At 40.1% G+C, this 18,409-nt stretch overlaps 1 protein-coding gene across 2 annotated transcripts in view; it reads left to right on the top strand.

Moving 5' to 3' along the window:
- The window catches only part of LOC117429675 (CD276 antigen), an 84,090-nt gene that overhangs the window by 47,748 nt on the left and 17,933 nt on the right, over window positions 1-18,409 (top strand). The window contains exons 5-6 of one of the 2 annotated variants that reach the window (XM_058998427.1): window positions 6,368-6,502; window positions 6,703-7,153. In XM_058998427.1, the coding sequence (XP_058854410.1) occupies window positions 6,368-6,502; window positions 6,703-6,818 (251 nt within the window). In that variant the 3' untranslated portion in view covers window positions 6,819-7,153. Of the gene's footprint in view, window positions 1-6,367; window positions 6,503-6,702; window positions 7,154-16,263; window positions 16,306-18,409 lie in introns of those variants that run through there. The other variant, XM_058998428.1, reaches the window with a different exon arrangement.

An 18,409-nucleotide genomic window follows, 5' to 3' on the forward strand; every position in this document is an offset into this window, starting at 1 on the left:
AACAGTAGCCCACCATAGTTTATTTTAATAAATGTAACTGTTCCACACTGCCAGCGTATGTTTAAAAATGCACTGCATACAACATTAATATAGCATTTCGATTTTATTTTCTAAACAAAGTTTAAGACAGTAGAAAGGCATATAAAAATCAAAGCCAAAGGTACGTTACTCAGCTGTATTTCTTGATGTATTCAAATTGAAATAAATCTATCTGCAGGCATTTGCTATGTCCTTCTAAACCACGCTTTTTTTCTTTCATTCTCATTGGTATTAGTAGCATCCGAGGTCATCAATGTGTGAGGTTGCACGTCCACTGATTGGCTAAAATAGGCAAAAGGGGAGGGGAGGCATGCCATCTTTTGGCTATTTTTTTGGACAGCTTTACTCGGTGTTCCATTTAAGCCATCTGAAAAAATGGAAGAATACGACTGGCTAATAGACGTGCTACTCATAACTGGAGAAGGAGACAAGACCAAATGTACAACAGAAACTGAATGGAGAATTTGGAATGGATGGCTGCCTAAAAATCTATATATTGTTGCTGATTACATACAAATACATCATAAAGCATATTTATTTAAAAGGTCTCGAGTGGACAGTGCCTCCTCTGATGAGCCGCTACTGTTTTGAATGTACTTTTACTATCTTATTCAACATAATGTGATCCAATCTGAATAGACAAATACTATTAAAGACATTGGCTGAAGTGTGTGCCCACTTGACTTGCTTGCAGGTTTGTTCTGCCCAGTCTCCTGCAGTTGCCTGTGCTTGGTTCCTAATAGGTTAGCTTGTAAGCACAGTGTAGATTGTAGTACCTTGACAGTGTGGCAGGAGGCCCAGCAGCTCAATTTGTCGAGTCGTGACTGCAGAGGTGTGCAGATGGACCAGCTGTTTCTTCTGGGGTCTGGGTAACTTCTCATTACAGCCAGCAGCTTCATAGAACACCAAGGCGGCAATGACATGCAAAGAAATCTAATTGGAACTTCGGTCTTATTGTCTTGGGCTATTAAATCTGAAAAGCGGTGCACGGTTTATAGTTCTGTAACTTGTGTCAAGCAGTGCGGTGGACTGAAGCTTCCCAAACATAGAAACCATGCTGTTACACTTTGTACACTTTATGGTCACTTTATTAGAAACTGTCTACCTGATTTAGATTTGGCCTCGACCTGGATAAGAGATGCAAATTAAGTTGATCATGTGATTTGCCGTGTGAGTCCTGCTGCACTATAAAGCTGCGGGAGCAGCACTATTGCAAAGTCTCCCAGAATTAGGGAAAGACAAAGATGTTCGAGCACAGGAAAGAGGCAGGTCCAAGCGGTGCAGGTGCCCCAGTAGCAGGGACTCCGTGTTGGCAGGCTGCTCCAACACATCGTGGAAGAATATCGTAAGCGTACATCATATTTTAGTGTAAAATTGAACATGATTGTGGTGCTGTGCTATCTTAATATATAACACTATGTAACACAATTTCTGTTCCTGGGTATTAAGTGTTATTTCCTAATTGCTTATGCCTCAAAAGTATAGAAAATGGCTATTATTCCCCACAAACTTTGCTTTTGTGACCACGACAGTGATATTTTGAAATTGACCCTTTTCCAATGAGAAAACGGGCCAATTTGTGTCTTTTCGTTCACATAGTCAGAAAAAAACAACATATGAATCCAAATTAACATGTATTTATACTAAAGTAATACAAAAATGACTGCAAAAGATTTAGAAGTGAGTAGTTTTTCGAGATTTACGATTATACTGTAAATCACTTTCACGAATCAGCCCCCAAATGTAGTCTCCCATCATGTTCTCGTTATACTGTCCTTGGTAGCGGCGTTCAAAGTCCAGTATATCCTGGTGGAAGCGCTCGCCTTGCTCCTCCGAGTACGCTCCCATGTTCTCCTTGAATTTATCAAGATGAGCATCAAGGATATGGACTTTGAGGGACATCCTACAGCCCATTGTGCCGTAGTTCTTCACCAGAGTCTCAACCAGCTCCACATAGTTTTCGGCCTTGTGATTGCCCAGGAAGCCCCAAACCACTGCGACAAAGCTGTTCCAAGCTGCTTTCTCCTTACTAGTGAGCTTCTTGGGGAATTCATTGCACTCCAGGATCTTCTTTATCTGTGGTCCGACGAAGACACCGGCTTTGACCTTTGCCTCAGACAGCTTAGGGAAGAAGTCTTGAAGGTACTTGAAGGCTGCCGACTGCTTATCTAGAGCTCTGTCAAATTGTTTCATAAGGCCCAATTTGATGTGCAGTGGTGGCATCCGCACCTTCCGGGGGTCCACCAGTGTCTCCCACTTGACGTTGTTCCTCCCCACAGAGAACTCGGTCCGCTGTGGCCAGTCCCGCCTGTGGTAGTGCGCCTTGGTGTCCCTGCTGTCCCAAAGGCAAAGATAGCAGGGAAACTTGGTAAAACCGCCTTGGAGACCCATCAGGAATGCCACCATTTTGAAGTCTCATATGACCTTGATGCCATCTCAGAAAAATGCAGATACAGCTCTGGAAAAAAAAAAAGGTTGTCCTGGAAGAAAACTTGCTTCCTTCTGCTCTGACAATGTTCCCCAAAACTGAGGATTGGTTTTTCCAGCAGGACAATGCTCCATGCTACACAGCCAGGTCAATCAAGGTGTGGATGGAGGACCACCAGATCAAGACCCTGTCATGGCCAGCCCAATCTCCAGACCTGAACCCCATTGAAAACCTCTGGAATGTGATCAAGAGGAAGATGGATGGTCACAAGCCATCAAACAAAGCCGAGCTGCTTGAATTTTTGCGCCAGGAGTGGCATAAAGTCACCCAACATCAATGTGAAAGACTGGTGGAGAGCATGCCAAGACGCATGAAAGCTGTGCTTGAAAATCAGGGTTATTCCACCAAATATTGATTTCTAAACTCTTCCTAAGTTAAAACATTAGTATTGTGTTGTTTAAAAATGAATGTGAACTTATTTTCTTTGCATTATTCGAGGTCTGACAACACTGCATCTTTTTTGTTATTTTGACCATTTGTCATTTTCTGCAAATAAATGCTCTAAATGACAATATTTTTATTTGGAATTTGGGAGAAATGTTGTCAGTAGTTTATAGAATAAAACAAAAATGTTCATTTTACCCAAACACATATCTATAAATAGTAAAACCAGAGAAACTGATAATTTTGCAGTGGTCTCTTAATTTTTTCCAGAGCTGTATGTATCCACTTAGGCAGCTGGAACTAAACTGAACTGGTGGGCTTAAGGCCCCTGTATTTATACTACTATTTATATTTCTGGAAAGTTCTAGAAAGTTCTAGAAGTTACTCCGAGTTTACTCAGCACTGAATCTATCTGGAATGTTCTGGAAAATAGGTAGATTTCAAAATATCACTGTCCTGGTCACAAAAGCAAAGTTTGTGGGGAATAATAGCCATTTTCTATACTTTTGAGGCATAAGCAATTAGGAAATAACACTTACTACCCTGGAACCAAAAAAAAAAAAAGAAATTGTTACACTGTGTAATCCTAAAGTGTGACCAATATTCTTAACCAGCAGTAGAATGAGTCTTAAAATGAGAAGTCACGGATTTCACGAGGGGAGATTATCATGAGGCTTGTCACATGGCAGGATAGCAGTGTTCATCAGAGCAACACTGACTGTTAGACAAGCCCACTTGTATGTGACACACAGCTAGCACATAGCTGTGATAATGGTTGTGGTTCTGGGGTGTGTTTAGTCAAGGAGTGTTTTGTAATTCTGTTTCATTGCTTCAAGTCTCCAGGGAGAAGGCTGAACTAGTACAGTCAAGAAAAATCCTAAGGAAACAGGTATTAGGACCACATCTAAAACTTTTTGAAAACACCATCTAAACTTTGTTCATTTCAAGAGTTCACAGGAAGGACCACAAACAGGAAAATGAAAATGGTTACTGAAAACCACAGCCAAGGAACGAAGCTACTGGGAGTTTGACCAATTACAAAACTTATAATGTAATAAAAAAAAACAAAAAACATTGTTACATCAAATACACCATAATATAGTGTATCTTTCATATAGAATGATGTGAGACATAGAGCATGTTAGTAATTCATATTGGGCAATATTCACTAGAATGCTTGTTCTGGTCTTGAAGTACAATAGCGTGTTATAATCAACATGTCGTCCTCTATCTTTCCATAGCAAGCTTAGGGGGTTCTAATGTCTGGTACTTACTTAAATGTATCCCAATGGTAAGATCTCTATGAAGGCATCAGGGGTAATCCCCCAGCTGCTCTGTGACACGCCACAATCTATTACATCCACAAAGCCAAACTGGCGTTCTTGCTTGTCACTGTAGGAAAGACTGGCTGGGAAGGGAGAAGGCAGTCTTGTCAAGTGGGGATGAGGGAGTGTGATAATGTGACTTTACACAGACTCCACCACCTGAGCCATGGCTCTATCACTCATCAGCCCCCACCCCACCTTCCTCTAGCAGAAAGTAATTGAGAGAGGGAGAGGGAGAGAGACATCACTGCAAACAGAGCCATTAGTGACAAATCTATTCTGCAGAAAACAAAATCACATCATCAACCAACAGAAGAAAAAATCCAATCTGCCAGTCCCAGGGGTTACAGGAGAAATGATAGCCAGCAACAGCATTTATCTTTATCAGTGTGCCCTCAGGGATGGCAAAAACACACACGGACTTAACCCTTTCTCGCCCTCCTGAATCACAAACACAGACACATCACAAATAGAGGACAAGAAACCTTCTAGTCGCCATGTAGAAAAAAAAAATTGATAAAATAAGTTTTTTAATACTTTTTTTATCGTTGTAAAAAATGAAGTTTCAGTTGTTTTATGTGAAATAAAATCCAACAGATAAGGCAGCATAGTTTTGTGTATAAAACAGTTACTTCAACTTTTGATTTTCACTTGAGTAGCCTTGTGAGGTTATGTAGAGCGGTTATTATCACACAGGGAACATGTCCTCTAAAAGTTAACTAAGCAGTACAGCAGCAGGGATACAGTCCAAAAGTCCTAAAAACCCATTTAAAAATGTCATCCTACACAAAAACCTTTGTTTGGTTTAAAACCGCATTAAAGAGTAGCGGGGTACTGAAAAATACAGTGTTAAACATCCCCACGTGTTGCTACAACTGTTTAAATAATGTTGTCGTTTTTTCTTTTCTTTAACATCCTGACAACTTTTTACACTTATAACTTTAAAGTCTGTTTCAAAGCTCTGTTCAAAATGGCTGCTCTAGTGCACTAGGGTTTGAGATCTGTCCTCTAAATCACTGCAGGTAGATTGATTGAAAACAAAACATTAATGCTTAAATAGTAATTGACTTATTTTATTGTTTTATGACTTACCTGCCTTAAATATTTCTAAAAGTATCTGACAGCTTGAATTGAATCTGCAGTCTTGGTGTGTGGAATGCATGATATGCATATTCCTGCAGGATTCTGATGATGGATTCCCATTACACTGGTAATAGCACATTCCCGAGCCTGCTCTAGTCAGTACAGGAATGACACATTTCTATTTTATACCAGTAATTGTTTCAGTTCAAGCTCACATTGACCTCCTCGTGCTACAGCTTCTCCCTGCTTTCTACCCAGTCGGCCTGCTTCTTTGCAACAGCTTATCATGTTTTGGCCCTGTGGTTCATTGTGCTGTGCAGTTGTGTGGCTGATCCCTCCAGGAATATGTGGCAGCCTGTGATGGAGGAGCCCTGGAGCGGTTCAGAGGGGCAGCGAGGCTGCTGGAAAATGAGAAGAGCACAGCTCTGCTCTGCTTTGTTTTACTCAACCTGTTTTTCTTTAGTATCTTAAGCTGCCACTGCAGTACTAAAATAAAGCAGACACAAGAATAAATAATCACCTGCAATATGTAGCGCAGACTTCAGTGGAAATGGGCTATCCTCACCTGGGGGTGTTAATAGTTTCTTTTTTCAAGTGCTAAATGGTTTTCTCCTTAACATGTAACCTCTCAAATATACAGTATGTCTAGTATGTTTTGGGTCTAGTGTATATCTAGAGAACCACTTGTCCAGTTGTAATGAAAGGGCCCTTTTGTAAAAAAAAAAACAAAACAAAACAAAAAAAACCTTGTTGACTTAAGATGTGTGTGCCTTGTCTGTCGGTCAGTATGTCACACTTTACATTTTAGATATGTCTACATTGTGGACATATATCTTAGTTTGAGCATTGACACATTCTTCACAGTTACATGCTTGCATGTGCTTACGTTGGAGATAGGCCTTGGTGCTTGATGTTCTGAGTAGATCTCATTTTGTATTACACGCAGGCGTATGTTACTGACACACGTTTTTGATATATTGTCGGTGCAGAGTTGTAACTGTGTTGGACCCCTATAACAAGCTGCTGTGTTGTGTGTCTCCCCCTGCAGGTCAGCATATGTCTTTCCCCCCGCTGGCGCTCTGGGTGACGGTTGGACTGGCTGTGTGCCTCCTGGGACTGCTGATCGCCCTGGCGTACATCTGCCGTCACAAGATCCGTGAGAGCTGCAAAGAGGGACCCGCGGGTGAGACTGAGAAAATCATCCAGAGCTACTAAAGTGCATGGCGAGAAGACACAAAAATCTCACCCATGTTGCACTTCCATTAGCTGCTCTACATAGGTCTCAAATATACCATGTCAAAGAAATACATCTATAGCAAACATGCATTTTAAAATACGATGTCTGGATAAAGAAAGTTTTCAATTTTCATGCCTGATTCCCAGGAAGCAGAACCTTCTGGGTCAAAGCATGCGAGTCATTCGGGGAGGCAGCTGGTTGGTTAGTGACGGGCAAGAAGCCATTGAAGGGGTGGGGACAATTTCATCCTCGAAGTGGCTAAACAAGTGCAACACGGACAGTATGGCAAGATTTCTTTACTCTGTTTACTATTACAAACTGAAGAGCACAACAGCTATGATTTTTTTATTTTAAAGTCTGTTTCACTGTCCTCCCAACCTAAAAATAATGAATTTAAGCAACTAACCCCCTGATCCAGTTGAGCTGGACTGACCCATTGGTGATAGCAGAAGCACACAATAGGAATGGGGGTTAACATAGGTAATGTTGGGAGTGTGGTGTGAACACAGTGTTATACAGGGCAGGTACCAGACTGGTGCTGGAAAGAGGGGTGGAATGTAACAAGGGTCATTCATATCCAATAAACTATAAAACCTGCATGCTGGAAATCTATGACAATAACACAAAGATAACGTGTTGGGGATTAAGCAGTGACGTTCTGCATTCGAGTTGAAATGAGTATCTTGCTGGTGGTAACTTGGCGACTGCAATGCTTGGCTTGCTGCAGTGGCAGATGGCAGCCAGCGAGGGGGGCAGTGTAACAGGGGACAGTAGCATTGATTTGTGCTGGGGCACATGGGTCCAGAAGGGATACGTGGCGCAATGTCAGGGGAGTGTTCACACCGGGGGTGCTATAACGAGCAAGGATTGTTTGTTGTTCCAGTGAATGAGACGGCAACATGTTGTGCCACTATTGCTAGCAACTTGCATTGGAAGATCTTAGATGACCCATTTGCAGCAAAGACCTAAACCCGAGGAGTCGGAAAATGAGTTTTCATCTGCTTCGTCTTGGTTTGGTATCATTTCCCCCCCTGAGAATTTCTTTGAGTTCTCCAAATATATAAAGATGTCTTTTGATAAAAGAAAAAGATAATTTCAACTGTCAAGAAAAGCCCAGCTCTCACAGCTCTGTTGTGAGGAGGAAGGTAATTTAAGCTGTCTTATCTTTTAATGGAGTTCAGTGGGACAGACATATTGAATACTCCCAGCTTCCACTGTAAAGAAACAGGGTTCAAAACCAGACCAGAGAGAAGTGAGGCCTCTCAAAAGCCACTCTTCATTTTGATTTTTCCTTTACATTGCTGAATTTCTGTTCTGTAGACGTGGAAGCTGATGCATTGGTTTATACAGTGACAGGGTGTGTGTGGTGGACTTGTGCTGCACCTTTCTCCCACTAGGGGGAGTCAGTTCCCTTTGTGTTTTGGACAGCAGTAGCTTTAGAGGGAAATTAGTGAAAGCACGGTCCTCCTGAATAAAACAGCTAGATGGGAACGGATGGTGTGTTCACATGCGTGGACCAAATGTTAGGAACACCTACCATCTGTAGCACACACTTTAGGTCTCACGTAAATGGTGAATTTATAAGGCAAATGAAATCTTTGACATGTCTTATGTCATATATACAAGCTGCATCACCCTATTGCAGCCATTTCAGTCACAAAGGTGAAAGACGTCTTTCACAGAGCGATGGTAGTCTGTGCTCTGCTGGCAGGTGCTTCTGTATCCAAACTTCAGTAATTTGCACAGTCTAAAAATAACTTTGGAGAAAGCCCCCAATGCAGTATCCATGAAGGAATTGCGGGTGGTATTTATTTAGGAATGATCACGTATCCCAATTTGCAGTAATGTTGAATCTGTACCTGGCTGCTGGCCCCATGCCGTGCTGACAGTGCTACGGGTGGTGTTTCTAGTCATACATGCAATCAGTTGAAAAAGTATTGCTTTTGATTATTCTATTTCTCTGAAAATCAATTATTAAGGCACTACGTTGCATTTAGGCTGTTATGAAAGGATACCTTAGATCAGGGGTCGGCAATGTTATTTGGCAGAGTTCGAGTGCAACACGTATAGTAATGGTGCTAAATCAATACCTTTTTTTTTTAATAGTGTATACACACACTGCGCTGATTTAAATAATATATCATGAACGGAATTCTTTCAGCGGTTATTTTAGCCCTATATTCACCAACAAAAAAAGTAACTGAACAATTTAGCTGCCGTTATATAGACAACTGAAACATCCAACTACTCAGACTTAGACCTTGTAGGATATTAAAAAAAACAACACAAGTAGCAAGCATTTCAACTCGCGTCTTCTTCAGTAACACTGAAGACCCAAGTCGAAACATTTGTCACATGTATTTTCAGCACAGGATAACTGGGCTCAAATTATAACAAAACAAATTATAATAATAATAAAAAATATTCACAAAATCCTTAACTTGCAGTTATTATCACCTCTCTCAATGGCTTCCTTGGCCCTGCTTCTGGCTGCTGAGGCTGGATGTGTTAGGCTGGTAGTTGTGTGTCATCAGATGCAAACGGGCATCAGAATTGTGTGTGGTCAGACGGCTTCTAACGGGACTCGGGTTTCATATGTGAAAACACCTGTTCACATCGATAAGTAGAGCCAAAGGCAGACAGCAATGCAAAAGCCACCTTTTTCATGCAAGCATACTTAGAAAGGGAAGCCCAACATGCAGACATCTTATCTTGCGTTGGTAGTCGCGTTCACTTTCAGGGTCACTTCACAAAGACGTGAACTTTGATATCCAGATGCTTGAGCTTTGCCTGTTGAAAAATTCAGATATCTAGTTTTGCTCTTTTCTGATCCATAATTTTATTACAGAAATCAAGTACACACCGTAAAGCTTTCAATTATGCTGTTTTTCTACTGTACAGCTCCCGCCACCCCAGGCACACTGAAGATCAGCGTTTCCTAATTATTCGCATTAAACAAAATGTATACGTACAGTAATATAAATATCTGCATAAACTACATTTGTCACTTTTTATTATGGAAACCATTAATTGTGGGTTTTTTTCTCTAACTTTGGTAATAAAATTAAATATGATTTCAATTAAAACAATGAATCACTTCCCGAGGTTAAAGTTCAACACAGATAACAGCAGATGATTCGCTGCTTTAGGCACGCATCACCCAGTCACTTGTTTGAGATGCAGAGGAAATGATCTGCAAAATGCATACATTTGTCTGAACAGAAGTGCAATGCAGCGTTTGAGTATAAACCCGGTTTGCTTTTGGACTGACACGTTCCTTTTTCTTGTCAGTACTATTTTAGTTTTATTTATTAAGATTAATCGGGTACATTTTTGTGACATTAGACAGTTTGAAAAAAAAATCTTGAGATTAAGAGTTTGAAAAGGGCTTCGGGTGCCACACTCTGGCACACGTGCGGGGGTTGCCGACCCCTGCCTTAGATGACTGGATAGTTAACCGGACGCCTTAGAGCCTTGAGTAAATGACTGCCTGTGCTGAGTTATAAGAAGCAGCAGTGCATCCCAGTGAAAGCTCTGGCACACAGCCCTCGGACATGCCGTGCATTTGTGTGGAAATGTCAGTGTAAAGAGCAGTGGGGAGGCAGGGGCGGAGGACCAGCCTCAGGCAGGGAGGGGGAGAGGGAGGGGCTCGGTGAGCTTTCTAATATAGCAATTATAGTCATAAAAAAAATAAAATTTTACACAAGTCCGAAATGGGAATTTTACAAAATATCTATCTATCTATCTATTATTATTATTATTATTATTATTATTATTATTATTATTATTATTATTATTAAATGTTTTTATTTTACCCCATGATAACGGTGTAAAGTCTGAAAATCTACCCCCCTCCTAGATTACCCCGGGGTAGATTCTGATGTCTTCCAGTGTCTACCCCCTCCTCCCAGAATCTACCCCTCCAGTATTATGACTTGAAGGTTGTAGTAACTGAATAGAACTTACATAATCGACCCCATAGCAGGGAAATGTATTCAGAAATATATTTAACATTTAGTTAAAATTTATTGTAGTATATATTTAAAATATACCTAAATATAGTATATAGTAAATATACTGTAGAATATATTTAAATTATAGTGGGGAAAATGTATTCAATATATGTAAATATATTACAAATAAAGCTGAAGCAGTATATCTAACAATGTACAGGGCCTGTTTGATATATACATACATACATACATACATACATACATACATACATACATACATACATGCACATATAGATAGATAGATAGACAGACAGATAGATAGATAGATGAAATAAAGAGTAATTCTAATGTGGGCACTGAACCCCAAAAAACTGCTGTTTTAAAACTTGTGGAAAACCTCTTCCAATATTTAATCCACTAATTAACCAATTAACAGAAGATGATCAGAACATTTAAAATATGTGTAACTACAAATAAATACATAAACAAACCAATAAATAAATAAATACAATACTTTATTTTCATGATATATTTTCAAGGTGCATTTTATTTTGGGAATTTCAAAACAGAGTATACTGTTATTATTCTGCTATCTCACAGTAATTCATACAGCAATATCAATTTAGCAAAGGGTTTGGGTTTGACATGTGTGTTTTTATCTAATAATGTTTCCTTATAGGTGGGGTAGATACTGGAAGACGTCAGAAAATATTCCAGGAATGTACCTGGGTATAATCTCATAGGGGGTATAATATGGGAAGATACACCGGTACTTATTTAGTGTGTAAAACCATGCTTAATAAAGCAGAGACCCAACGCCAGGCGATTTTGTGTTTCTGAATCAGTGACCGTTCTGTTCCCGCTGCATTGCACCCTTATTCAGTATTATTATTATTATTATTATTTATTTCTTAGCAGACGCCCTTATCCAGGGCGACTTACAATTGTTACAAGATATCACATTATTTGACATTATACAGATATCACATTATTTTTACATACAATTACCCATTTATACAGGTGGGTTTTTACTGGAGCAATCTAGGTAAAGTACCTTGCTCAAGGGTACAACAGTAGTGTCCCCCCACTGGGGATTGAACCCACAACCCTCCGGTCAAGAGTCCAGAGGACTAACCACTACTCCACACTGCTGCCCCATACTCCACACTGCTGCCCATGTACAACATGAATCGGTGTGGGGTGAATAAGCGATTGTGCTGGTGCATCTTCATCTAAAAAACTAAAAGTTTGGAAATGTGAAGAAAGTTACTTGGAAGTTGGATTGACCTTTGTTGGCTCTGCAGACGAACCTCGTCCTCAGTGTGTCGTCTGTGGTGATGTTCTGTGATGACAGACTGTTTATTAAAAACACAAGTGTGGCTGGAGAAACAGGGTTTTAAAAGTTTGTGGCATTTTTGATGAGGGGGGCGTGATTCAAAAAAGTTAGCTGGGTGTCAGTAAGCCCTTTTTTTGGCTGCTGACTTGAAAAATGAGCCAGTCTAATCATGAAGTGCTGGTCTAGCTCTTTTCTGTTGCACATTGTTCTGTGGGGATAAAAACAGATCTAAACATCCTTCATGAATGATTCAATTATTTTTTCATTTTCATGATCTTGTGCTGTTCTAACAGGGATGCAAAAAGTTATTCATCAAAATCCTTCAAAAGTTTTTTCTCATTTTTTTTTTTTTAAAAAAAAGCATTAAAAAAAACAGCTAGCCTGTGTTAATGAGGCTGTATTTACCATCGTCCTTTCAGGGTGACTTTTAAAAGAGTTTAAAAAAACAAAAATAATTTATGTGAAAACAATGACTTGTTTTCTGACCTTTTATTGTTATTTGACTCGAGTGAAGTCTGTTGCTAATAAGTTCACTATGACAGGTCATAGACACCCTCCTGAGCCTCATATTCTATGCTTTACTTAAAGAACTGGGGTTCTATCACCTGTCACACAGGAAGTTAACTTATTAAAGTGGTAGTAGGAAAAAGTGTCTTATTTGGGTCAAAGTAGAAAACAAGCCAACATAACTCCATAATGGGCTTGTATTTTACTTGTATTAAGGAGGCTGTGTGGTCCAGTGGTTAAAGAAAAGAGCTTATAACCAGGAGGTCCCCGGTTCAAATCCCACCTCAGCCACTGACTCATTGTGTGACCCTGAGCAAGTCACTTAACCTCCTTGTGCTCTGTCTTTCGGGTGAGACGTAATTGTAAGTGACTCTGCAGCTGATGCATAGTTCACACACCCTAGTCTCTGTAAGTCGTCTTGGATAAAGACGTCTGCTAAATAAACTAATAATAATAATAATAATAATAATATTCTTTATGGGTGTTTGCAAATGGCTGCAACTTATGTAAGATAACACAGGTTTGTATACCTTCCACTGAATGCATTCTTCTAGCTCAGCTTCAACATTTACTTGCATCAGACTCAGTAAATTGCAGGGTCCATGTTGAAAAATGTGAAAACGTCTGTGGTATGATTATGGAGCTGGAGATATTACCGGCTGTGATTCAGTCTGATGGAATGTAATTGAATGTGCTATTCCATTATGCTCCTGGATTCTGATGTTGCTTTAGAATTTACTAAAGCTTTACACTTGTGATTTTGAAATGGAAAAGAACAACTAGGTAAATCAAAACGCAGAGCTGGCATGGAAAATATTTTAAAACGGCAGCCAGTTTCAGTAAGAAAATAAGTAAATAAACATTCCTATTTTAATAGAATGTTCTATGTTTAATATTCATGTAATTGTTATTAACACATCCAGTATCAGAATATTTGTAATATATCTTTATTTTAAACTGCCCTTCTTTAAATAAGTCAGAGTTGAAGCTTGTGAATAGGACCCAGGACAGTACAACACGTTGTTGAAACGTTTATTATTTTAGGCTTCCTTATAAATTGTCAGTGTTACTGTAGGGTTGTGGTTTTGATTATAATTCGCTATATCAAATATCCTAAGCCTTGTATCAATGAATAGAGAATAACAGAGACAATAACAGTGGATTTAGAATAATCTAATTACACGGTTTATTAAGTGACAATATCTATTGGTTATTGATAATACAGAAACAACACCGTTATTGCAAACATATATCTCTAGATGAAATATAAGAGTCAGCTAGTTTAAATGATTACAAGATAATTGCTCAATATAAACAGGATCTCTCTCACAGGCCAGACAGGAGTTGTAAGTGTGGCAGTCAGGTCTGAGAGCTCACTGTATGGTATTCTGTTTCAGTTTATATATGCATCTTAACTAAGGCAGTGCCCTTACGTGACTAATTGGCTACAGTTCTTTGAGTATCCTGCACACCCTCCTGTTTTTACGCCGCTATATTAAGACGTCCTAAAGGTGACCCAGTTTCTTGTCTTTCTAAAACATGTGATATTACTAACACTCTTATGATTTACATGATCACATTCTTACCCCTGATATTCCATGAATTGCTGATTGCATTCAGAAGTATGTCCTGTGTTAGCAGGGTGTCTGTTCTTGGGTTTAAGTACACCCAGTTTAGAGCTCTTCTCCACTGTCTTTCTCCTCACATAACACACACACAACTTGATTCTTAAGATTGACCCCCCTTTAGTTCATTTCTCACTCTTCGAAAGCATTGATTTGTTACAAAATTGCAGGTACAACCCATTTTTTTGGGTCAAAATCTGTGAAAATATCCGTAGAAATTGAAATATCCTTGCTTATAAGGTGTAGGGGTCAGATATTAAAGAAAAGGCTCTTTAGAAAACCTCGCCAAGATTTGACGTAGCTCAAGCAACATCTTGTGAAAGCCTGTGAAACCCATCCGTTAGCTGTTCTGCAAAGCCGGCCAAGAGACACAGCCCTGATGACAGCAGCAGCTGCTATTACATTCAATCAAGAGAAGGCATCTCTTTCTGTCTTAGCTGTTCCTCTAGCTTTTTGGCAATCACTTTTAAAGCATTTGTATTGTTTTAACCCAGTTTTTTCATTTAAAGTTTGAAAAACCCAACAGGAATGTCATTCACCGCTCTAACCCTGTTACTGATCAGGAGGACTCTGGGTCAAGGATGTTCCTAAAGACTGAATCCTGGAGAAAAGGGCTCAGCCTCGGAACTCTGTGCCTGCACTGGAGCGTCTGACCAGCAGGGGTCACAAAAGCCAATGCAGCTCTCTCTGTGGGTTCCTAGCTAGGACTGACAGCTTGGTGTGGACAGGATTCAAACCACACTTGCATTACTCGGCATGCACTCCACCCAGCAGTGCTTTACCAGGGGAGCAACTGGGGACCCCCTTATCTAGCCACATACAGTATATTAAAGCTTTTAACAGCATACTGTTTTATCAGACACTTACGGGTTAAAAGTACTCTGAAGTTAACTCGTGGGGTATGTGGAATGAAATGTTGTAATTCTTTATTTTATTGAACTCAGTAACTTCTAGAAAAAAAGCTAAATACTGATGGAATTGGTGCAAGATTTCAAGCACTTCCCAAAAGGGGAATATATCAGATTTCAAAAACAATCCAGCCAGCCTGAAGCAGAGGCCACACAGCCTAGAAATGAGATTCCTGAACTCTGAGAATAAATCTGACCTGCTGTCTCAACTTTCCGCAAAGTAGTTGAACGACAGGGGAGCGAGGCTCCATTTATAAGCCTCTTTGAGGCTCCCGGAGATTATGGCTGTTTTTAAAGAGATTCTTAAAACTGACTGGAACGTAAAGTAGGTTAACTGCAGTGGATGTGTGAAAAGAATTGAGAATATATTGTTGTCTAACCCAGATGCAACTATCATAAAGGACTAATAACCAAGGCGTTCAAAAACATTACCTTCCCATCTTTCAATAGCATCATTCTCACTCAATCCTTATTGTTACTGGAGTTCTCTTCTTTTTCCATTTCACTCAGGGGTACCCAGTCATCCAGCCACAACACTGAACAAGCCCAATGCAGGAAGGGCCACATCGATATTGTTCTGAGTAGTTTCTTTCTAGTTTTATACCATTGAAATTATATTTATCCCTTTTGTAATTGCTTAAAAATTGACCCTATACGAAAGAAAATGAATAAAGTCTTTGCACACCTAATACTATTGCTGCTGATTTCCAGCCAGTGACACTGACTAACAGTAAGCAGCTGGTATGGTTTGTTTTATTTAAGTAGGGGAAAGAACATATACCAAGAGCTAATCTAATAAACGTAGATTTATAGTCATAGTGTCTCATTTAGTACAGCGTACCTCAAATCTTAAAGTAGTATTTTAAATTCTGAGTACATTCACTTGCTGTTCTGGGCCCTGTTTTACAATTAAGTGATTTGGATGTATGCTTTAGATGTAGCCTTAAATGTGCATTAAATGTGCTATTATCATGAATACCCAAATTTATTTAAATAACTCCCTCTTTATATATCACATTTGAACTCAAAGGTATGTTCCATTTTGCTCAGTGAAAACGTGAATCTCTGTGTAAAGGAAATGAGAGATGGCATAATAAGTGAGCACATGGAGCTGCCGCAGTCTTCCACACGTGTCTGTGGATGTAATACACTTACAGTATAGTGTTGGGCATATCCAGGGACACCTGGGTGGAAATCTGCAGAATGTGTCTAGAGAACTGTTTATTCTGTTTTGAGGACTTGCTATGGGCATTCTATTGCAGACATCTGTTCACTAAAGTGTTCTAAAATCCCCTGCATGATACTGAGGGCTCTATTTTGTACATCTAACTGTGTTTGTGTTGCTGACTGGCTTGTTTATTTATTTTGTTTTTGTCAGTTGAACAGGGGCAGGAAACTGAAGACGAAGAATCTAAAACAGGTAAGCGTTTTTCCTGTTTCTTTTAATTACAACATGTAAAAGCCAAGCCAAGCGTGCCTTCATTGGTGTAATGCATTCATCTGTTTTGTTGTGGCATATCCCTGCCAGGGGTTAAAGCAGAGGTGGGCACACCTACATTATACTGCAGGTCAATATAGATAGAGAGACCCATGTGTCCAATTATGATGAAACCTGCTATGGACAAGTTATTGAGTGTATCATAATCTGTATATCAAACTTACATTTTTACAAACTTATAGCTCAGTAACATGAGGGTAGTCTTCATTTTCCCACCTTGGCGTACCCCCTTAACCATTCTATCAGAGATGCCTTTCCCTTTACATTTGGCAACCCTATACTGGCTCCAACTAGCAGGTGCAAAGCCAGGCTTGATGAATGTTCATGGTTTGAGTAATCATACTACAAAATCACTGTTACAGAGGGGACCGAAATAGCAGCTGCACTCCCCTGGTGGTCATTTTTCAGCATTCGGGAGTCTTTTCAGAAGACCCAGTGGTTGAAAATAGCATTAGAATAGCATTTTCATTGGAATAGTTAGTAAGCCTGGTAAATAACGATCAAAGCAGAAACAACCATAGAGAACACCTTTAAAAGGATATACAAAATCTAAGCAATGACATATTAGGAAATATAATCAATTCTGACTGTAATAATTGTTTGAGATACAGTACATTAAAACTAAATTAAGTAATCATCAGTAAAAATCAGTACAAGTTAAGAAATTGTTCCACAAACTCATTTCACTTGGGCTCCCTTTCACCACGTCAGTCTAAAATCCTTGGCATTGCTTTCCTTAAAACCTGGGTCCCTGCAGGACTGGGAGATAATTCATTTGACACCTGTGCACGTTGGTATGAAAGAAGTGGCAGAGCGATTTACATAATCAAAGATGCCACTTAAACATTTGAGACAGCTGCCTTTGTTGTGCCATCTGGCTTTTATGGATCAAACAAAGGAGGCCCCGCATAAAACAAAGGGATGAAATGAACTGCATTGAACGAGCTCTGAGCCACGCATTCCTGTGTTATCTTAATGAGCTGCCACCTTATTCTGATTGGACGCCTCCGAAAGGATAAGCAGTGGGGCTGAATTGAGGAGGCTGTCGATCGCTCCCTGGGATTCTGCAGCCAGTTTGTGGCAAGCGAAGCCGCCTCCTCTTTCACAGGAGACCTGGCTTCTAAGCAAACACGTTGGAGTGTGCAGTCTGAAGAGACATGCATACGTTCCAGAGCAATGCTCCCAAGGGTTACATCTGTAAAACCCCAAATCCTGCGAGTGTACGTTCTGACCCACTTCTTTTAGGAACAAAAGGCTCTTTTAGAGTTTGAATACTAAAAAAAAACACCTTCTTTCAGTACTTGCCTGTACAGTGGCACCAAAAAAAGGATGTTTGGACAGTTCCCCTACGTTTTAGTGTCCATGGTTTTACACAGTAGTAAGGTTTGGTTTGTACTGTAGAAGTTGTGTTGTAACTCTTGCCTTCTTGCCGCAGCCTTGTTTTTGTCCATTACTTGTACACCCCTTTAGGAATAACACTTTATTCAGTCATTAATATTTCACACAATTGGTAGGCATAGGATCGTAATGATACATGCATTGTTCAAGTTCATCCTATACATGCTTAATTAGATTGAGATCCAGGGTTGGTGGTGGCCATGGAGATTCCTGAAGTCCCCGTCTTGCTCCTCCAACCATTTACACACAATTATAGCAGAGTGGTCTTGAAAATAGTCATTACTGTCAGGGTACATGTGCAGTATTGTTGGGTGGACGTCATCCGCAATGATGCTTAAGCCTGGCTTTCCAGAGTAATCAACGTACCCAGGCTATACCAGAACATGCCCCACACCAGGGTATACCAGAACATGCCCCACACCAGGGTATACCAGAACATGCCCCACACCAGGGTATACCAGAACATGCCCCACACCAGGGTATATCAGAACATGCCCCACACCAGGGTATACCAGAACACGCCCCACACCAGGGTATACCAGAACACGCCCCACACCAGGTTATACCAGAACATGCCCCACACCAGGTTATACCAGAACACGCCCCACACCAGGTTATACCAGAACAT

This window comes from Acipenser ruthenus, chromosome 24, assembly GCF_902713425.1.
Source record: "Acipenser ruthenus chromosome 24, fAciRut3.2 maternal haplotype, whole genome shotgun sequence".
NCBI classification, from domain to species: Eukaryota; Metazoa; Chordata; class Actinopteri; order Acipenseriformes; family Acipenseridae; genus Acipenser; species Acipenser ruthenus.